General features: G+C 49.8%; 10 protein-coding genes across 10 annotated transcripts; 6 read left to right on the plus strand and 4 right to left on the minus strand.

The window, feature by feature from the left end:
* Positions 1 to 75: 75 nt before the first annotated feature.
* MIND_00516800 (uncharacterized protein) lies at positions 76 to 1,620 on the plus strand (the record flags this gene model as incomplete). The annotated part of the gene is made up of 3 exons (XM_037361958.1): positions 76 to 280; positions 328 to 1,168; positions 1,218 to 1,620. 3 exons carry the CDS (start codon positions 76 to 78, stop codon positions 1,618 to 1,620), a joined length of 1,449 nt encoding a protein of 482 aa, XP_037222250.1.
* A 138-nt stretch (positions 1,621 to 1,758) lies between these two features.
* MIND_00516900 (uncharacterized protein) lies at positions 1,759 to 3,730 on the plus strand (the record flags this gene model as incomplete). The annotated part of the gene is made up of 5 exons (XM_037361959.1): positions 1,759 to 2,544; positions 2,594 to 2,708; positions 2,754 to 2,788; positions 2,834 to 3,525; positions 3,571 to 3,730. 5 exons carry the CDS (start codon positions 1,759 to 1,761, stop codon positions 3,728 to 3,730), a joined length of 1,788 nt encoding a protein of 595 aa, XP_037222251.1.
* A 352-nt stretch (positions 3,731 to 4,082) lies between these two features.
* On the minus strand, positions 4,083 to 5,100 carry MIND_00517000 (uncharacterized protein; the record flags this gene model as incomplete). Its single annotated transcript, XM_037361960.1, has 6 exons — positions 4,083 to 4,103; positions 4,151 to 4,431; positions 4,482 to 4,544; positions 4,594 to 4,690; positions 4,734 to 4,906; positions 4,956 to 5,100. The coding sequence occupies 6 exons, from the start codon at positions 5,098 to 5,100 to the stop codon at positions 4,083 to 4,085; spliced, it is 780 nt and encodes a 259-aa protein (XP_037222252.1).
* An 85-nt stretch (positions 5,101 to 5,185) lies between these two features.
* Positions 5,186 to 7,435, minus strand: MIND_00517100 (Malic enzyme; the record flags this gene model as incomplete). Its single annotated transcript, XM_037361961.1, has 12 exons — positions 5,186 to 5,695; positions 5,747 to 6,039; positions 6,089 to 6,201; positions 6,252 to 6,377; positions 6,426 to 6,572; positions 6,620 to 6,648; positions 6,694 to 6,702; positions 6,758 to 6,765; positions 6,812 to 6,884; positions 6,937 to 7,060; positions 7,106 to 7,123; positions 7,170 to 7,435. 12 exons carry the CDS (start codon positions 7,433 to 7,435, stop codon positions 5,186 to 5,188), a joined length of 1,716 nt encoding a protein of 571 aa, XP_037222253.1.
* A 131-nt stretch (positions 7,436 to 7,566) lies between these two features.
* Positions 7,567 to 8,077, minus strand: MIND_00517200 (Malic enzyme; the record flags this gene model as incomplete). The annotated part of the gene is made up of 3 exons (XM_037361962.1): positions 7,567 to 7,869; positions 7,915 to 7,993; positions 8,043 to 8,077. The coding sequence occupies 3 exons, from the start codon at positions 8,075 to 8,077 to the stop codon at positions 7,567 to 7,569; spliced, it is 417 nt and encodes a 138-aa protein (XP_037222254.1).
* Positions 8,078 to 8,109: 32 nt separating this feature from the next.
* On the plus strand, positions 8,110 to 9,168 carry MIND_00517300 (uncharacterized protein; the record flags this gene model as incomplete). Its single annotated transcript, XM_037361963.1, has 1 exon — positions 8,110 to 9,168. The coding sequence occupies exon 1, from the start codon at positions 8,119 to 8,121 to the stop codon at positions 9,166 to 9,168; it is 1,050 nt and encodes a 349-aa protein (XP_037222255.1). The 5' UTR covers positions 8,110 to 8,118.
* Positions 9,169 to 9,347: 179 nt separating this feature from the next.
* On the plus strand, positions 9,348 to 10,764 carry MIND_00517400 (NAD(P)-binding protein; the record flags this gene model as incomplete). Its single annotated transcript, XM_037361964.1, has 8 exons — positions 9,348 to 9,416; positions 9,467 to 9,490; positions 9,541 to 9,588; positions 9,645 to 9,698; positions 9,729 to 9,736; positions 9,790 to 9,937; positions 9,990 to 10,387; positions 10,437 to 10,764. The coding sequence occupies 8 exons, from the start codon at positions 9,348 to 9,350 to the stop codon at positions 10,762 to 10,764; spliced, it is 1,077 nt and encodes a 358-aa protein (XP_037222256.1).
* A 204-nt stretch (positions 10,765 to 10,968) lies between these two features.
* Positions 10,969 to 12,568, plus strand: MIND_00517500 (USP domain-containing protein; the record flags this gene model as incomplete). The annotated part of the gene is made up of 10 exons (XM_037361965.1): positions 10,969 to 11,044; positions 11,107 to 11,122; positions 11,205 to 11,250; positions 11,302 to 11,325; positions 11,374 to 11,421; positions 11,466 to 11,498; positions 11,545 to 11,552; positions 11,597 to 11,744; positions 11,798 to 12,201; positions 12,247 to 12,568. 10 exons carry the CDS (start codon positions 10,969 to 10,971, stop codon positions 12,566 to 12,568), a joined length of 1,125 nt encoding a protein of 374 aa, XP_037222257.1.
* Positions 12,569 to 12,737: 169 nt separating this feature from the next.
* Positions 12,738 to 17,360, plus strand: MIND_00517600 (USP domain-containing protein; the record flags this gene model as incomplete). Its single annotated transcript, XM_037361966.1, has 15 exons — positions 12,738 to 13,201; positions 13,261 to 14,007; positions 14,060 to 14,152; positions 14,201 to 14,373; positions 14,421 to 14,522; positions 14,570 to 14,668; positions 14,724 to 15,229; positions 15,278 to 15,389; positions 15,439 to 15,527; positions 15,574 to 15,733; positions 15,785 to 16,150; positions 16,202 to 16,560; positions 16,611 to 16,796; positions 16,844 to 17,233; positions 17,283 to 17,360. The coding sequence occupies 15 exons, from the start codon at positions 12,738 to 12,740 to the stop codon at positions 17,358 to 17,360; spliced, it is 3,924 nt and encodes a 1,307-aa protein (XP_037222258.1).
* A 193-nt stretch (positions 17,361 to 17,553) lies between these two features.
* Positions 17,554 to 17,862, minus strand: MIND_00517700 (uncharacterized protein; the record flags this gene model as incomplete). The annotated part of the gene is made up of 1 exon (XM_037361967.1): positions 17,554 to 17,862. One exon carries the CDS (start codon positions 17,860 to 17,862, stop codon positions 17,554 to 17,556), a length of 309 nt encoding a protein of 102 aa, XP_037222259.1.
* Positions 17,863 to 19,954: the final 2,092 nt, after the last annotated feature.

Here is a 19,954-nt window from a genome sequence, read left to right on the forward strand (position 1 = left end):
TACTAGCGTATAAATTATGTGACACCTCCAGTTCCCTACTTGCTTCTTGACCACCACCATCCTACTACACACACTATGAAGATCCCTGCGAGCTCGTCGCTTATCCTCGCCACTATTGCAATCTCTTCCTCTTCATCGTCACTTGCTGCTCCAACTGGCGAGGTCCCTCCTCATGCTGACTCGTCAATGACAAGCTCGCCTAGCGGACACAATATTGAGGGTGCCGCTTCAAGGTCTCTTCGTCCTGCCGACATGCAAGAGTCGATAGCTCGCGCGACTGGTACATGTCTTATATCTCGCCCTTCGTCTTTCTCACCCAAGATTCAGAAGAACCTCGCGGCCTTCTCGGCGACCTTCTTGGCGCCATTCTTTGCCCTGTTCTCGAAATTGGCTGTCCTCCCAAGTCTCAAGGCGGCAAGCAGGCTATTTTCGAGGCTGCCGCCAACTCGCATCCAACCAAAGACGAGGCAATTGCTGACTTGCAAGCTGCAATCGACATCATCCAGAACCAGCTCTCCGGCCCGCCACCTCCAGCAAACGACGAAGAACCAGACTCCAGCTCATCTGACGCGGACTCTAGCTCGCCAGACGCAAGTGGTTCCACCAACGATAACCAAGACTACAATCCACCCAGCGACGATAGCTCTACCAGCTCCCCCAGTCAGGATACCTCGCCAAGCACTGTTGAGTCTCCTTCGAGTGATGCATCTGGTACCACCTCTTCCGAGTCAACCGAGTCAACACCCCCAACCAGTCGTCGTCGTCGTCGTGATGTGCCCAACATGGGTTCTGGGATGGTTGGTACTGTTGCTGGAGAAGTTCCTGTTCAGCCAGGTCAAGTGGCCAGCAATATTCCTGTCCAGCCGGGTCAAGTCACCAATGCTGCTCCCATTCAGCCAGGCCAGGTCATCAACTCTCTTCCCATTCAACCAGCCACAGCAGCAAACTCCCTTCCCCTCCAACCCGCTCAAATTGTCAATGCAGTTCCTCTTCCTGTGGCAGGTACCGTTGGTACAGCAACTGGTCTCGTCGATGGTACCCTCCAACCTGTCAAGGCAATCGTTGGGAGTGTAGGAGACACCCTCAAGACTAGTGTCGGTGCAGCCCGTCGTGCCTTGCCTATGCCTATGCCCATGCGTCGATGGGCTTCCCGTCCATTGTCTGCTCGGTTCGTTCATTAATTTCCGTCCATTGTCGTCATCATTAACAATTAGCAGTTCGCATGTCCCACCACCCCCTGCCAACCCGCCAGCTGCTCCATCGCCCGACGGGCCGAGTCCTCCTTTTATGATTCCTCCAGTTTCTGCCGATGAACTTCCTTCGAAGGCCCCTCAAAAGGCTAAATCGGCTCCAGGAATGGCTGCCCACGCACCTTCAGACGCAGGTAATGTGATTGAAGAAGTGCCGTCGACTGCGTTTAGTGGACCTGGTATCGTCGTTTCGTATGCTCCAGCGCCAATTGCAGGCGTTGCTGGTGAAGGTCTCAAGAAGGCATCGCCAGCAACGAGCTCAGGAAGTGGTTTTGCTAACACCGGAGCAGACACTGTCGCTGGAGGGGTCGAGAACGTTGGCTCGACTATTGGTTCCAAGATGACAAAACTTGGAAGAGATATTGCATAGAGGATGCGTACAGCTCGATACCTTTGGGATTAAATCTCTCGTTCTTTTGTTACCCTTCACTCTATACTTTCTCTCTCTGAATCTAATTTTGGATCAAGCCTCCAAGTAACTGATCGTTGTGACTTGGATTCTTAAGCGATGCCCGCTCCTCTTTCAACCAGCAACGCCAACGCATACCCTCGATTTGATACCCAACAACTAACCCCCCGAACTCCTCATTCGCGCGCTGGACGAGCAGAGGAGGCATATACCGCTGCTGAACTTGAGCAAATAGACTTTGACGATGACGACTACAACTCGGTGGTCCAACAGCAAAACGCGCCATTGCTGGCATCTTCGGCCAGCGACAGTTTCCCTTCTGTTGGATATCGGAGCCGCGGAGACGACTATGAGGAGAGAATAGCAGCCACGGCTACCGCCAAACGACGGACTGTAACAGAGCAAATATTGGCGCGTTTACCACTTGCCTTATATTCCTCCGTTGCTGCTGTACTTCTCGTCCTCGTATTCGTCTCTTTACGCGAACCCGAGGCGCTGAAGAAGTATGTTGGCGCCAGCAGTAATTCGTCAACTGCCGCTTCCCCTTCGCAATCCCCTTCTCTTTCGACGCCGCATATGCACACCGACCACCTACCAGAAGGCGTCGCCTTGATTTCCTACGAAAACTACACTAAATTCCCGCTGGACCCCATCGAGTATCGCTCCGAATGCATCAAGCTCACGCCTGCTCTCATGAAGCCCCATCCATTCTGGTTCTCGCATGAACCTAAGGATGTGCCACATGTTGACGAGCAGCCTGGGTACCAGCCTCCAACGGGGCAGCCACCCATTTGCAACAGGACTATAACTTATCAGCTGGATGGATGGGCGGGGTTATTGACCGACATAGCGTTGATTTCGCAGTTTGCTGCGCTTGCGAGGGAGGTGGGTTACATCTTGTCGACTCTGTCGTTTTGCTGAAGAGGCTTGTTAGCGCGAGGCGACTTTCTTTGTTGATGATCGCTATTGGAATCGTGGAAAGTGGACTGACCACTTTGAACCCATCCACACTGGTCCTGAGCCTGGGTGTCGCCCGCCTCCCCCAGAAGGTTGTCGCTTTCTTGACCATATTTTATTTTGCTGAATTAGCACAGAGTATGTCGCGTGTCCACGAACAGCAAGGCATTGGGTGCGAATAGTTGTCCAAATTTTGTCCCCGCTCACAAGCAAACAGATTGTCAACTCCAGAACAGCGCGGTACCATCTTGGCCACGCATTTTCAGAAAACTACGAGGATCCCTACGGACATGACCTCAACCGACTGAAACCCATCTACAACGCCGCACAAAAGTCGTTCGAAGCGATCATCAAGCCAAGCAGCCAGTCTGCCACCCTGATAAAATGGGCCCGCGAGGAGATGCAGGACATGGTGACCAAGCACTACCAGGCCCGCTCGTTCAAGGGCCAGTCGCAGGAATACGAGTTCCGCTCTATGGGGTATATTGGCGTGCATATCCGCCGCGGGGACCAGTCACGCACGTGGAAGGTATACGGCCAGCAATATGTCCCTGTTTCAGACTATGTCGATGGCGTGGTGGGTGCTTGGAGTAGGCTTGACCTGGAGCTCTCCAAAGACGACAAACCGGTCACGCCCGTTGCTTATATCGCGTCTGACGACCCTGCGGTCATGAAGGAGTTCTCCTCCTCGTTTGACAGCCACAGGGTATTCTCCCTATCTACCAGCAAGCGGAAAGAGCTGCGAGAACTCGCGAGTCCGGGCGCCTATGTTCAGAACGACTTTATGAATATCGACGAGAAAACGCGCGTCACAGCCACGCGCGGCATGGTTGTCGATTTCGCGCTGGTCAGTGGGGCGTGGGCAAACACAGGCGACCTCATTCCCGATGCGACTGTGTGTGGTATCAGGTACTGAATTTTGTTTGCCATGGTTGGTTCTGACAGACTTGATAGCTCGGTCGTCTGCAAGTTTGCTGTTGTCGCGATGGGGTGGCAGCGTGCTTTTGGCGAGGTGGATGATATGGGGTACATGGACAAGAAGAACAATAGATGGGTGGAGGTCGACAACAGGGGGAGGATTGTGCCGGCCTGGGAGCCATTCCAGGCGCCATAGCAGTCTTGTTATTTATTCTTAAGTATATTCAAGTGTTTGCAAGGAAAACGTCTGCCTATGGCTTGCTCTCTGGCTCATTATTGACTTCAATTTTTCCCCCTTGACACACTTGAAGGCTTTTGAATCCATCCATTATCAGTCTTGTGAAGTTTTCAGTTGGTTATTCGTTCAGAAACAAGGAAGCCATAAAGCAGCTGTGCAAATTATCCACTGTAGCCGAAAGTTTTGTCCATCTTCAAGTTAGGTTCCAAGTTGCTAGAAAACCTAGAGCAAGACAGTTCACTGGACCAGTTTGCGCAATAGCGATACACATTATCAACAAAATTATACACAAATGACAGAAAAGGCACGACTACTTCCTTGCGTACGTGAGCTACAAACCAAGTCAGCACCTGTTGGAAGAGCTATGAGACGAAAAACCTTGATTTTGTTCTCCCCATCCAGCTTGTAGTTGTGCAGCGCGTCTTTCGCCACACCCGCGCTGTTCTCGTCGATGAACTCGATGAAGGCAATGTCCTTCTTGGTCGGGATGAGACGAACTTCGTAGAGGTTGGGGTACTGTGAGAAGAGCGACACGAGCTGGTCCTTGGTGACGTTTTCGGGCAGGTTTTGGAGGAAGAGAATTTTGTTTGGCGGCAGGTATTCGTCTGGCATTTGCACCGTCGGTCTTTTCGGGGCCGGGGTGGGCACAACACCGTCCACTGTCAACATTGTAAGCTGCTGTAAAGCAGAAAAGGAAGGAGGGGCGCACTCTCGGATGCTAAACGCTTCGCTTTCAGCTTCTGTTTTAGCGGATTTGAGTACCGCGTCTTCTCTGCAAGAAAAAAAGTCAGAAAATAGGATGGGCCAGAAAGACAACGCACTCTTGTGCTCTGCCCTCCGTGCTTTGTGTGATTCAAAGTTCTCTGCATCTAGCTTCTTCACCACCGCATCCGACCTCGTCCGCGCAAATGATATTTGCTATAGAGGATCAACGAAAATCGTCTGAAAAGCAGAGTCATACCATGGGTTTCGAGTACAGCGGGAAGCCCTTGACCTCCTTGAGCGCCTTCTGGGCTATCTCGGCTGAGGAAAACGACACAAATGCCTGGCCACGCATTCGGAGATTGCCGTGGGCGACGACATCCAACACCTCCCCATACGCCTTAAACAGACTCCGCAGTGATGTCTTGAGGACTATACGCATGTGAGATTAGCTCCAAAACGACCAGTGTAGAGTCATTACCCTCAATCTTGATCTTTTCATTCAGGTTTTGGATGTACAGTGTCTCGGAAGTAAATTCTGGCTCTGCAGGCGGTTCTGGCGCTGTTGGTTGCTGGACTACACCGTCCATTGCATCGGGGGCTGGCGGAACAGCGACTTCAGCCATGATGGTCGAAAGAAGGGAGGCGTTGTTTGGTTCCCAGGCCAATCACGTCCGAATGATACAACCAGATAAAACTCGTAAATATTATCTACTTCAGTCCGTTGGCCTCATCGAATACATAAACCCCGTAGTCTGGCTTCCAGATCGCAGCTTTGACGCGCGCACGGGCCTCTTCCTTTGTCCACGTGACGTCGGCACTCCCCTCCTCGACTGCTTGCTCCGCGACTGCAACAGCGACTTCAATGTTTACTTGTGGCGCGTCTGCAAAGTCAGGCAGCAGCGCGTCATCCGGATCTTGAAGGGCAGGGGCTAGAGAAGCAAGTCGTCGAGCGCCGGCAATGATCATTGTGTCAGTCATTCGACGAGACTTAGATATCATAGCCCCAAACCCAAGGCCAGGATAGATCAGCGCGTTGTTGCATTCCGCAATGATATAGTCACGGCCATTCGGCGTCTTCGCTGGAGGGAACGGACTGCCGGTCGCCAACAAGGCTTTCCCCTTTGTCCAGTCGTTGGCATTCTTCGGGTCCACCTCAACAAGCTTGCTTGGATTCGATAGCGGGAGGATTATCGGTCGTTCGCATCCAGCCGCCATGGCCTGCAAACCAAATTTAAGAGCCAGGTAAAATGACAGGAGGGAACAACATACCTCGATAACCTCACGAGTAAATGCTCCAGCGTGCGTCGAACACCCAATAAGCACAGTGGGCTGCACCTTCTTCACCGTCTCCAATAATCCAATTTCTCCATTGCCGTTCTCTTTTACCTCCGCCCATTCCTCGTCCGATCGAACCCACTCCCGCTGGTCCTCACGAATTTTGTCTTCTCCAAGCGATTGCTTGATGAGCCCGTTTCGGTCAATAAGATAAAATAGCGCAGTTGCTTTGTCGCGCTCTACCCCGTCTGTGGAGACGATGGCATCACGCAATTGGCGCGCAATGCCTGATAGTCATTGTTAGAGGGTAGCTTTCATTTGGGTGTTGAAACGCACCAAGTCCAGCAGAACCAGCACCATAGATTAGATACCGCTGGTCAGCCAAACGGCTTTTAGTGACTCCAACAGCCGCCATTACGCATGAAAGAGTAACAGCGCCAGTCCCTTGTCTACAGTCGTTGTCAGAATGTGTTCACGTAGTAAAGTGAAGTAGACATGCATATCATCGTTAAATACCGCATGGGTGTCCTTATATCGACGAAGCAAACGGTGTGCATTGGTCACTCCGAAGTCTTCAAAGTGCAGGAGAGAGTGTGGGTAGTGTTTTCTAACAAGTTGCACGAATCTAAAGGAATCAGTCGCACAAGTCGTTTCTGTCAATATATATACTGACTTGTCAACGAATTGGTCGTATTCCTGTCCACGGACGCGCCGGTTGGGCCAGCCAACATAAAGATGGTCATTGAGCAGGTCTTCGTTATCAGTCCCAACATCAAGGACAACAGGCAGGGCCTGAGAAGGGTCGATTCCGCCAATGAGACTTGAACTGGTCAGCGTCTTGTTTGCTTAGGGACAAAACCATCCTACGAATATATCACCGATTTAGCCGATGATATCTAATCAAATCTAAGCCGTTGAAGTAAATATAGAAACCCACATACGCCTATGCCCTACATGGCAGAATTAGATTTCAACGCCGCATGCACAGAGGTAACAGTGGCTCACCCCGACACCTGGTATTGATTAGCCACTGGGAGTGAGCAAGAGGTAATAGCGGACCTTGGTCGCCGATACCCAAGATCGCTTCACTATCACTAACCACCACTAAATCTATATTTCTACCTTGGGTTTGCTGGAGGAGGGTAGGAGAATTTTACTCCTTCCGATGGGACAAAGACACCTACCTCCAGAAAATCCTCCTCCATTGTGTCCTGGTTAGGGAATGTTAAATATAAACCCTCACTCCGTCGAAATAAGTGCGAGTAGTCGGAAATGGCCTCGGCCTCTGTGGGCGTGTAGATGATTGGACTGAACGTCTTTAAGCATGCTACAAAGCGAGTACTGACTTCTTACATCAGCTCCCGAAGATGCCTAGCAAACTGTTATCGGTGGAAGATCCCAAGCCTCCAAATCGCACCTAGAAAGAAGGGTATAGTAGAGTACGATGTTCTGGCTCTTCAAGCTCTGAAGAAACGAGTTTTTCCGGATAGCCGATTCCCGTCCTTCCAGTTGCGCATACGCACGTTCGCATTGCTCGTCAAGAGTGTTGACGCGTGAAGGAAGACGCCCAATGAGCCCAAACTCCTTGCGTTCTGCGAGGGTGAATGCTGTTCCCTTGTTGAGTCGTGGGTTATCGAGTAACTCTTCGCCGCGCAGAGCAACTCGATATTGAGTGGGCGACATGGTGGACAGAAGCAATGTGAATTCCGGCGCCGTATTTATGTCCAAGGTGTTTCATGACATCACATGGGGCCCGTCCCTGCCCGCGCGAGCTTCTCCAAAATAGCTTTCAGGCATCGATAAGAACTTCAGATTCATACGTGTGTTCCAAATAGCTTGAGATCATACACGGTTATTCGACCAAAAAAATCCGAGCTCTCCTCAAACTCCAATCGCATCTTCTGAATACCGCCGTCGCTGGTCGCGGGTAGCAAGAACTCCTGGCGTTTGTTGGTGTCTTCCGGGAAAATGTGAGTCAGCAATTCGTAGCCGTCGCCTTCTTGTTTGGAGATTTTGACGGCACATCGAGTTCCAACGAAGCCACCTTGGAATGTCAGATGTATGCTTTCGGGGACGACGCGGTCAGGGAAGGTGACTTGGATGTATTGAGGCAAGCCCTAAAAAATTGAGTAATAAGACAAGTGGGCTGCATGTTATCAAACCTGCTGTGAGGTCCAACATGTTTCTGGACTGCCGTCAATTAGATGTTTCTTGCCAGCCTTCTCGAGCGTAGAGCTCACTCTGCCCTCATATGAGCTGCTCGGAGTTCGTCGTATAGCGCTAGCCGCACTTTATGGGTGTGTCGGGAGAGAGCAAAGAAACCATTGCAGCCGATCTCGTGACTTTCTCTTTCAACTCTCACCACCATGTTTCGCTCAAGCCCCAAAGCTGCTGCATCCAAACCTCTCCCTCCTTGGCTTTCAAACAAGTCCAATCGGAAGACAGCTAATCGCGCCTTGCAACAACGCGAAGCTACTCGATCTTACGTCCGAATATTGTATCTCGGACGACTAGAACGACCAACAGAAGTTCCCCACGAAGTCTACACACATTACTCGACAAGCACCAGCTGCTCTCCGACCAACAATGCGAAGAACCGCTACGCTGATATCACGGTGTACGATAGAACACGCGTAGTTGTCTCTGGAGAGCGTTATCTAAATGCGGACTGGTGTTTGGAGCGGTATGGGCACAAATACTGGATCGCAGCTCAAGCAACCATTCCGACGACCTCCCATGCTTTTCTCAGTCTTCTGTTGCAGCCCATTCCTACTCCCTCTTTCACATCATCTTCGCGTGTCCGAACTGTAGTCCAACTCACCCAACTGGTCGAAAGTGGCCGTCGGAAGGCAGATGCTTATTTCCCTTCTGAAATTGGTCAAACGATGGTCCATGCGCCCGAGCGCAGTCACCCTGGGCCTGCCATCGTGGCCACTCTCTTAGAATCCACTCAAATTCCCGATGCTCGTTGCATCAAGTCCACAGTCTCCATATCATTGAAAGACAAGCCAGAGTCGGCTGTTACTTTCCAACATCTATTCTTCACTGCCTGGCCGGATCATGGTGTACCAGAGCATGAGGAGCAACAAGCACTGATGAATTTCGTCAAGCTTGTCGACAAAACTAACAGAGACGAGTCTGATGACCCAGACCCTCCCATTGTTGTTGGCTGCAGTGCAGGGGTTGGTCGCACTGGCACTTTCATCGCGATATCATCCCTTCTCAGAGCGCATGGCTTATTACCCGCCGCGTCCTTTCCCTCCATTCCTTCTCTTTCTTCCCCTCTTGGGCCATTTCCTAATGAGGAGGATCAGGTTGCTCAGGAAGTTGATTGGTTGAGGGAGCAGCGTCCAGGCATGGTCCAGCAACAGTCCCAGTTGGACCTGATTTATTCATTACTCGAGTCGGCCTTGTGATATAAGATCTGTATATCCTTACCGTGACGTTGTCTGTCGCAGCGATGAGGTGGATTGTCGTCAGCGTTAGCTTTGGAGTTTGCATGTACGCGTCACTCCTTCTTCTGTGTCGCACTCGCGACTGCTCTTTACACTCACTTTCTCGTTTCCGACCGTTTGCGTCCAAGTTGGCGCGCACGATGTCTTCGCCTGCCACGTCAACACCAGTATCTTTACCTCTAACCAGAAGTACCATTGCCATTAATCGGGTAAGCAATGGTAGTCCGTGCAGATTGTGGAGGGTTTAACCTGGTTTCAGACCGGAAACTACAGTGTCATCGAGGTTTTCAGCCTTCTCGCCTCTACCCACCCCGAATGAACGCGTTTCTGTAGAAAATTACCCTCCCTTTGAGGCCTCACCCGAGCGATATCGTTGTCAAGGTACACCGACGCGTCATCGCGGCCGAAAGGCAATGACTTCTAACGATATATTCTAGACAGAGTATTTGGGTATTAACTTTCTGGACACGGTATTCCTACTTCTAAGGCTCGTTACTTGCTGAACTGACGCGTATTCCCAGCATATTCGGTACGACTAGTCATCAAGCAAGAGTCTGCACATTTGTTGACTTGTCGCTAAAGCAGTGGCGCATATGGGCAACCGCCTTTCCCCGCTGAACTCGGAATCGAGGCTTCCGGGACGGTAGTTGCGCTCCCGACCGACCCGCGCGTCCTGAACAACCCAGACTACAAAAAGCGAGCATATACGGTCGGCTCTCGAGTTGCTCTCGTATGTCTTCGTCCGAACAAAATTCTGAACATCATTCAAAGTTCATCCACAGCTGTCTCAAGATGGCGTCCACTCCGATTATGTGGCCCTGCCCTGGGATTACGTCCACCCCGTTCCGCAAGATGTCTCCTCGAAAGTTGCTGGCGCAGTCCTTCTCCAGGGGCTGACAGCTTTGTCGTTTGTCGAGGAAGCCTACCCGGTCAAGAAGGGCGACACTGTCCTGATCCACACTGTTGCGGGCGGGACTGGCTTGATGTTTGCGCAGCTTAGCAAAGCGCGTGGGGCCACCGTCATTGGGACGACCTCCACTAAAGAGAAAGCAGAGATCGCAAAGGCGCATGGTGCCGACCATGTCATCTTATACAAGAATGAAAACACCGTGCAGCGCGTGTTGGAGCTGACAAATGGCGATGGGGTCGACGCTGTCTTCGATGGAGTTGGCAAAGACACGTATGTGGAGCATCTACTATTCCACTCGGTATCCTGATTTTTTCCGCAGTTTCTACGCCAACTTCAAGCTGCTCAAGCGCAAAGGCACGTTTGTGTCACTGGGAGATGCCTCTGGTCCGGTTCCGCATATTTCGCCGGGCATGTTGGGTCAAAACAACCTCAAGTTCATCAGAGCAGCAGTTCCGAATTATTTCGTGACGCCAGACGAGCGATACCACTATACGACGTGGCTGTGGAAAACCGTCCAGGAGGGAAAGTTGAAGGCGGTGGTCCACAAAGAATACCCATTCACGGCACAGGGAGCACAGGATGCGCATCGCGACTTGCTGGCGAGCAAGACCAGTGGCAAGCTGTTACTGAAAGTTGAAGACAACTAGACGGAGCAGAGACAAAATGTACCGAATATTGATTGGCGAGACACCTTGAAAAATGTGATTAGTATACGCTACGTCGAAAGGCCGTATGCTTTTTGCAGTTCTTGCCGGGAAGGTAGTCACTACCCAGTACCATAAGCTAAGTAGGTTCAGCCCACCGAGACCATTAATAGTTGCTGTCATTTGCGTCGCATGCTTGCCGCCACAATGTTGGGCGCTTCTAGCGTTTCCCAAACAACATTCGAACGATTGCGCAAGATCAAGCAAAAACTGCAAGACATTAGTCAGCTCTCCGTGGGCGGATCAGTGCGGGCCGGTCGTGTCCTGTTCCTTACGGAGTCCCAGTGCACTCCCACTCCAGGTCAGTGCGCGATGTCCTTGGGGTCATTTTCCCGCGCAGCCCTTTCCTCCGTTTCTCGACTGAGATTTACGAACTACTCCAGACCGATGTCGATCCCTGCAACCCAAACTGCGATCGCGATTAACCAGGCAAGTACTTAATGCTCATAACCTCAGGCTTGTCACCTTTGAGGTTGTTAGGCTGGCGATTTCGATGTCCTCGAAGTGAGATCTCCTCGTGCGATGCAACTTTTGAGTTCTAAATCCAATTAGAAACTAACCCTTCCTTTCAAACCTGCACCGAGCGACATTGTTGTCAAGGTTGCAGCGTTCGGGTTACAAATCACCTAGCTGATGTGTTCCAGACGGAGTACCTTGGCGTCAACTTCATCGACACCGTATGTTTACAAATACACTTGATGGAATAACGCTAACCTCCCATAGTACTATCGGTATGGACTGCATTGACGAAAAGCCTGGTGTAAATACTCCATAGAAAAGGTTTGTATCCCGTCAAAGGATTCCCAGCTATTTTGGGCTCAGAAGCATCTGGAACGATTTTGGCATTGCCGACCGACGAGAATGTGCTGAACGATCCCGAGTACAAAAAGAGAGGGTATAGTGTTGGCGCTCGAGTTGCTGTGGTGTGTCATTATCCAGCGAAAAAAGCTAACAATTTTTAACAAGGGTATACCAGTGTGGAGCTAGTATCTTTGGTTTCCAAGCGGATTATATTTCGTCGCCCTTCAAGATTGTGCATGTGCTGCCTGAAGTCATTTCAACCCAGACCGCTGCCGCTGCGTCACTGCAAGGCCTAACTGCTCTGACCTTCGTTGAGGAGGCGTACCACGTCAAGAAGGGTGATACGATTTTGGTGCATACTGTTGCAGGAGGGCTGGGTTTGCTCTTCGCGCAACTTATCAAGGCGCGGGGGGCAACAGTTATTGGTACAACGTCCACCCAGGAGAAGGCGGAGCTGGCCAAAGCCAATGGAGCCGACCATGTCATCCTCTACAAGGAGGAGGACACAGTTCAGCGTGTGTTGGAGCTCACAAATGGCGTCGGCGTTGACGCAGTTTTCGACGGGGTGGGGAAAGACACGTAGGGATTATAAACGGCAGATGAAGAGATACTGACTTCGCACAGATTTGACAGCAACTTCAAGATGCTCAAGCGCAAGGGGACATTGGTGTCAGTGGGAAACGCATCTGGAGCCGTGGCTCCGTTCGCAATCAGTCGTTTAGTGGAGAAAAACGTGGTGCTGTTGAGACCAACGTTTGGTAACTATTGCCAGACGGCCGAAGAGCTCCTCTATTACACAACGAAATTGTGGGAAATCATTGGCGCAGGGGGTTTGAAGGTCAAGATCCACCAGGAATATCCGTTCACTGTTGAGGGGGCAAAAGAAGCGCAGAAAGATTTGACCAGTGGAAAGACGACAGGAAAGTTACTGTACAAAGTTGAGTAGTGTACATGGTGGCCACCTTGAACGTGAAGAGTCACGGTGTTACGCGTCCACTACTGAACGCGTTTGTCGATTACTGCGGCATTTTCTGCGTCTTATCCATCACACCAAACCGCTTCTAAACTCCTCTTCGCGGCTGTGGGAGGCTAATGACATGGAAAACAAAGACACCATGAAAGCACCGTCTCGTAGGCCACTCCCTACTCCGAGCCACAAACATACCGCCTCCGCCTCATCCATAGAAGTTCCACACTCACCAACAGCTCTTTCTACCTCCACGACAACGTCATCGTCAATATCATCCATCTCAGTGGCCTCTTCCGTACCCGCTTCTTCCATCGCATCCTCCAGTTCTCAGCCACCTGCCCTCCCCAATCGCCCAAAACTTGGCTCAAGCCACACAACCATATGGTCAGAGCCAGAGCAACTGCCGTCATACGATTCTACAATCTCCAGTACTTTCCGCGAGCCTGAGTTGGTGCCTGACACCGGCGATGACGAGATTCCAGAGCTCATTTCTGCTGAGCAAGACGCGTGGGGCGCGGGATCGAGCTGGTATCAAGACTCTTTCAGCCAGTGGAGCGACAATGCGTTTGTTAGAATCGATGGTCGCAATTTGTATGAGGAAGAAAAGTGGTATGTGGTAGTGAAAATTTTCGAAGAGTTTCCTTGGCTCATGCCCGCTTATTTGCTAGGTGGGACCCATGGAGCCAAGCAAGCGATAAACCTGGAGCAGGAGTACTACCTCCGATGTTGGCCGACGAGCTCCATTCTCCAGAGCACACATTATATTCAGTCACCTTTTCCAACACACCTGGACAGCTGCGAACCTCTGGCACTGTGCAGCCGAGCACAGAGAATGCCCCAACAGATGTTGAAATCCGCTCATCGACAACCCCACATCCTGACGCGTATTATTGCCCTAAAGACCATGGTTGGGTCATCTTATCGTGGGATTATTCAGAGCATCTGCCATCCTTCTTCGCCCATTCTTTCGACGCGCCTACTCAACTCCCACGCTCACCACGAAGAAATCCCGCAAACTGTGCAGATTCGACGGGAAACGCTACCCATCATTTCCACAAATACCCCAAGGCAGTTGACGGGCACTTCTTAGAAGTACCATTCAGGCATGACGAATGGGATGCTTTCGAGACCGTGAAACAAAAGCGCCGCGCTGCTGCCGTTAATCTTGAGGATGTCGACCTGGACAAAATGGAAGAGGAAGACCGAATGGATGTCGACGATAATCAAGAGGGTCCATTATTCGATCTTTATGTGTGCTGCCAATGCACGCTCTATGTCGTTCGTTCGCCAGAAGTAATACCTGCCGTCATACCTCGACCGCTTTGGGACGAGCTGCTCAGGGACAAGAAGGCTAATCCTCAACCGGGCAAGTCTCCGGAACGCTCCGTTGCTCTGGCTATGGAGACCCTACTTATGTATCCCATATAACCACCGTATATTGCTCATGTCTCACATATCCTTCCTCAGGGCGATCGAGAATAAGCTCTGGAAGGGCGAAAACCGAATGCTTCGGGTCACTCGCCCAGGGTTTCAAAACAAGATGGGATGGAATCCCACTGTGTGAGGGTCTCTGTTTTTGCTCTTGAATGGCGCCAATATCCTTTATAGACAGAAAGTCTTCGAGTTACTTGGTTTCACGAGCGACACTTTCGACACTGAGTCGGGTCTTCGGCCTCCCACCACCGATGCCAAGTTGCCGCAAGGCGAGAAAAATCGAGTCAGACTTCTTCGTGCATGGGCGGAAATCGGTGCTTGGACGGCCAATTACGAGCGATCTTACCGTAAGTAGGATCTCTCATTGGCCAAGAAGAGATTTACACTGTTCCAGCTTCCTTGTTACAACACGAAAACAAGGGCTACCCACTCTGTGTCAAGTTGATACCAGCACGGGAGAAGTACCAACTTGCCATCGGTGCCCACCCCGATCAAAGTGGGTGAATATACAATCTACCTCCAACCTTTTGACGGTCTTGTCAGTTCCTCGAACGGAACTGAGCCATAATGCTCGATCCAGCCTCGAGAGTTTGACCAAGGAGTGGCGTATCTTCGGAATGACTGCGACTACATATTCTCCTGGTTCGTTGACCTTCCGTCCAAATCATTTCATTCATTTCCCTCTCATTATGAACAGACCTGCTGGCGTTCGCTTACTATGCTCAATGTCGATGCGATCCTGCTCGAACTACTGAATACTTCTCTGCCCTGGGAAGGCTTATTCTGCGTTTCAATACGACAGGGATAGAATGCGATTTATTGGAGAAAGTTCATAGCTCCGAGTCAAGTCGTGGCCGGCTTTCAGACGAAGACATTAGGTCTGCGCCTGAATATCTTGGTTTTGGTTTCGACGGCATCCTTGGCGTTGAATACGACAAGGATGTCGATGACGAGTTCATCGAAAACGCCTGGAAAGAGGCTGTCAAGAGATCCTGGCGACAACTTGAAGGCGGAGCGCTCCAAACCAAAGCAACGGCGGCACTCAAAGTTCTTGCGATGACTCGCGGCAGCCATCAACTGATGAAAGTCTGGGAGAACGCGCAGCAAGTTGTGATTACCCCGGAACAAGCCTACTCTACTTTGGAGCTATCTCAGGACATAGACATGGATGAAGCGACACTGATAATGATATTCCAAGTCCGAGTACGTGCATTGATATCTGCGCTCAGCACCTGACTAATGGTGTCGTAGCTGGATGAAGCCACAGCATTACAGGGACAACGAATGCGTCAGGCGATGGAGGTCATTGCGGAACATCGTGATAGCATACGATTACGCAAATTCTTGGAACTTGGTGTTGATCGTAGGTCTTGCGTTTTACAATGTTTATACGCTAATAAACTATCTCTAAGCTGGTGTTATTGTCCCGCCAATTCGCTCTGACATTCCTCGTGGCATCAATCAGCTGGGAAACACCTGCTACCTCAATTCGTTGTTACAGGTAGGTTGACTGCTACGTATCAACCCAGGCTTAACTTTTTCTCAAGTATTTCTATACCATCAAAGACCTCCGTGAAGCAGTCATGTCGATGAACGGGCTGATCGTCAAGTCTGTAGATGATGACAAGCTCACTGATGATGATTTAAGCCGACATCGGGTTGGTGGTCGCCTCGTCACCCGTCGGGAGATAACTAGGTCCAAAAAATGTGTGTGTGTTTTCGTATTCCACGTCAAAGACACTCATCTTAGTGTCCTAGTCATTTCCTTGTTGGCAAATCTATTCTGCGATCTCCAGTTCTCTGAAGACGCGGCTGTAACTCCTGCGTTAGAGCTGGCCAAGTTGGCATTGGTGACGTCAAAAGACGAAGAAGAGGATGAAGACAAGGCCAACACAGACTCCTCGAATGATACTGACGCAACTTTGGTGGAGGAGGGTGGTGGGGTCACCCGAGGTCCATCCCAGAACAATAACGCGATGGATGTCGACAGCCCCAGTGTTCCGCCTCGTACAACATCTCCTGTTACCAATGGAGAAGCGAGTTCCTCGAAAGCGGTTGTCAAAAAGGCTCCACCATTGCCGCCTCGGAAGCCGGTCGAGTCTTCCGGCTCTGAGATGATGTTTGGTAGGTCCTACCACATCACTGTCAGTTAATACAACTAAGAGGATCCCATAGGCAAACAGCATGACGTCTCGGAATGCATGGACAACTGCATATTCCAAATTGAAACTGCATTGCTCAAATTCGATGCCATTACGGGGTCTGAGGACGACAACAAGACTAGCGTAGTCAAGAGGCTATTTTATGGCAAGATCAAACAACGTCTCGCGTCAGACGATCTCCAATCAAGGTCGTCGATCCATGAGAAGGAGGATCTTTTCTCACATCTTCCTGTCAACGTCAACGACGATGGTGTTGACATTTATGACGGCCTCAGCGCGTACTTTGACGATGTTGTCGAGTTTGAGGGCAAAAAAGTCCGAATGGAGGTCACTTTGGTCGAGACTCCGCCGTTACTCCAGATCCAGTTGCAGGTGCGTTGTTTCGGGATACAGAGTGACCGTTCACTCAGTCTGGCCTCCAGCGTGTCCAATTCAACCGTGAGACATTGCAACCATACAAGTCCCAGGCATACGTCAAGTTTGGCGAAACGATCTATATGGATCGTTTCTTAGACAGTGCGGACCCCCAGAAGAAAGCACGGGCCAAGGTTATTCAAGGAGAATTGACAAGATGTCGGGAACGTAGCCGTGATCTGCTTTCGCACAAGGTGAGAAAATTTTGCCCTATTTTAGCTCAACCGTAATCAACCTTTAGACGGGACGTTGTGCGCCAATGCTGGATTATACTGCCCGTTTCTTGTCCTCTCAAGCGCGCGCAGCAGGAGTTGATGACGACCTTCTCTTGAGTTTGCAGGCAGAACAGCAACATATTGGTGGCGAAATCGAGCATCTCCAGGTGCGAATCAAAGCGCTCAAAGAGGAACTCGAGGAATTATGGCGCGATTGTAAGGACGCGCCGTATGAGCTAACCTCTGTCTTCATCCACCGCGGGTCATCGCCTTCGTTCGGCCACTACTTCTTCTATTCGCGGCACTTGCCCACTGAGCCCGACTCGTGGTTCAAGTACAACGACCAAGATGTCACGAACATCAAGAAGAGTGAGGTCCTCGCTGACACCACAGGGTCGACAGCCAATCCTTACTTGGTGAGGAAACTGTAAACACTCGTCAATTATTTCTGACCCAAGTACACAGCTGGTCTTTGCGAGAAAAGGCTCAGAGGTCGTCGACACGGTGAAGCGCCTGGACATGAATTTAACGCCTATTTCTTGACCGCACAATGTACCACTTCCGCATCGCACACGCTTATTTAATCATTTTGCATCTCTTCGTATCTCGGCGCTGCAGCGTAGCCTCCGAAGAACCTTGGACGACTAGTAGTAGTGGTTGTTGTTGTGGATAATGCTTGTAGCTCGTTGGATTTGTTGTATGAACTAACTCTGAATGGTGGAACTTACAAGTTGTACTATGCCTCGTCCGGTTTCTGTTTCTTTTCCGCTGCTTGAGCAGGCTCGGTCTCCGCTGTGGTCTCGAGAGCATCGAGAAGACTGTCAAGATTGCCGAGAAGTGCGTCCAGCTTGTTCTCGACCCCTTTGGCTACCCCATCCGCATTCTCCAATCGCGCAAGTAGTTCTTCGATGCTGGCTTCGCCCGATTCGTCGAGAGTCTCTTTCGAAAGCAGCTCGCTCAGCGCGGCGACGTCGGCTTTCATCGACTGGGCGATCTGTTTGGCTTTCTCTTCGTTGTCATCGCTCGTGGACGAGGAGGAGGTCATGAGCGAAAGCGGAGATATCAAATCACCTTGTCACCTTGCTTTAGTAAGGTCCCCCCAGGGTCACAACCTGGCACGATCATGATCTATTGATGGTGACCCAGCCAAACATGTACAAACCAACCCGAACGACCGTGGCCAAAAACCCCAAACCTTCGATGAAACCTCGGTGAAAGTCTCTACGTAATGCATATTACATAAAGTCACATCTTGTCACCTGTCGTCATTTGAAAAACTCGAACAGAACCCTCTGTTCTGCTGAGGTGGCAAGGGTATGTAGCAGTGTGCATGCTGGAGTGGGCCACGCGGACGGAGGTGGTGGCTGCGGATAATGGATCGATGGGTCACATACAATGCTCATATATTTATCTAGTCAGATTGCGCCTAAGTTGATATGATGGTGATCCAGCTCAAAATGGAGGCTATTATCTGATTTAATCAATTTGTAATGATGTCACAACGCGTCACAGCTGCATTTAGCTTGTGTTCTGTCCTCAATAATGGTTAAAGAAATATGGAAAATTTTAATAATACTTGCATACTATTATTCCACATTATAGAACCCTCCGTTTAACAGAAATAATTTAAATAAAATTTCTGTGAGGATCAAGTAATTGTAGAAACTGCGTAGTCTAGCTTAGAAACACCAAGGAAGACACAGATATTCTGGAATAACAATGAGAGACAGTGACTAAAGAGGCAGTGCCAATCTTACAATATTGCAAATACTATAGTATTTCAATCAAGTGTCTGTGACTTTTTGAATTTTTGAACCTAAAAAGATTTCTTTTGGTTTAAGGTGATTTTTGACAAGGAGTTTTTTTGGTCATTATAACATGTTACACAGACACTTGATCTAACCAGTACAGTGATCTATATAAGATCTTAGATTTTAGTAAGTAATGTGAAGGGCTATAATAACATTTCAGCAGATGTGTGGACAATATAAGCAATTAACAGTAAAATTTCTATGAAGAGTATACTATACTAAAGTGTATTACTACAACTGTCACATAATTATAACACACCTGTACAACAATAATGCCCTGAGCATTATATATTATATAGTGACAAAAAGTATCCCTTGTTGACCAGATTTATAGGGTGGAGCACGGGTCCGGGTCCGGGTCTCAGAAGGCTGACCCTGACCCTGACCCTGACTAACCCTGACCCTTCCGGGTACGGGTCCAACCGGGTCCGGGTTGACCCACGGGTTGCAGACATGGAAGCAGAAGATGTATTTAGGACAATAATTTTGACATAATATACATTTTGCTATATGATATTGACTCAGATATAGTATATGTAACCTTTTCCTCAAGATTTTGAGCATATTCAATCTGATTTACTTCTATGTCACATGTCACATGAGTGACATGAGTGACATATGATTTTTTTTGTCTCCCAAAAACTAACAAAAATCATGTTTAGATAGGGAATTGTCCCATCATAACAGCTTATTGGACCCTCCGGGTTGACCCTGAAGGGGTCCGGGTTTGGCCGGGTTCAGAAATAGATGTACCCTGACCCTGACCCTGACAGACCCTACCCTGAAACCCTGCGGGTTGACCCTGACCCGTGCTCTACCCTACAGATTTAATAATAGTTAGAAGCTTGACCACCATACTGTAGTATTTTAATCAATTCGGCGCCCAAAAAAGTGTGTGACATCGGTGCCAAATTGAAATTTTCGGCGTCCGAGGCCTCCGAGTGTGACGACCGCCGAAAATTTCGCAGGGCCGCGCCAGCCGAAAATGGTCAATTTACCAGGTGAATTCGGCGTTTGTTACTGTTGCATGTGACTGCCGAAAAAATTTCGGCGTTTTAACGGCGGTGTGACGCGTGACCGCCGAATTGATTAAAATGCTACAGTAATATCTCTAGAAGAAGAAGTCAATTTGAGTGCAAAAATATCAATTATCTGAAGAAACTTTCCAAGAATAGACCAGATCTGGCAAGCATAACCATGATGCACCTGGCCTTTAATAACAAGCCTTGTATCATCTGCTACACTTACCATTTAATGGACCACCTGTTATGTGTTATGTCAAGGAGAGAGGAAGTAGAAAAACTAAAGAGTATATACACAGAAAAA

Source organism: Mycena indigotica (genome assembly GCF_014461135.1).
Source record: "Mycena indigotica strain 171206Taipei chromosome Unknown Mind.scaff0004, whole genome shotgun sequence".
Lineage (NCBI taxonomy): Eukaryota > Fungi > Basidiomycota > Agaricomycetes > Agaricales > Mycenaceae > Mycena > Mycena indigotica.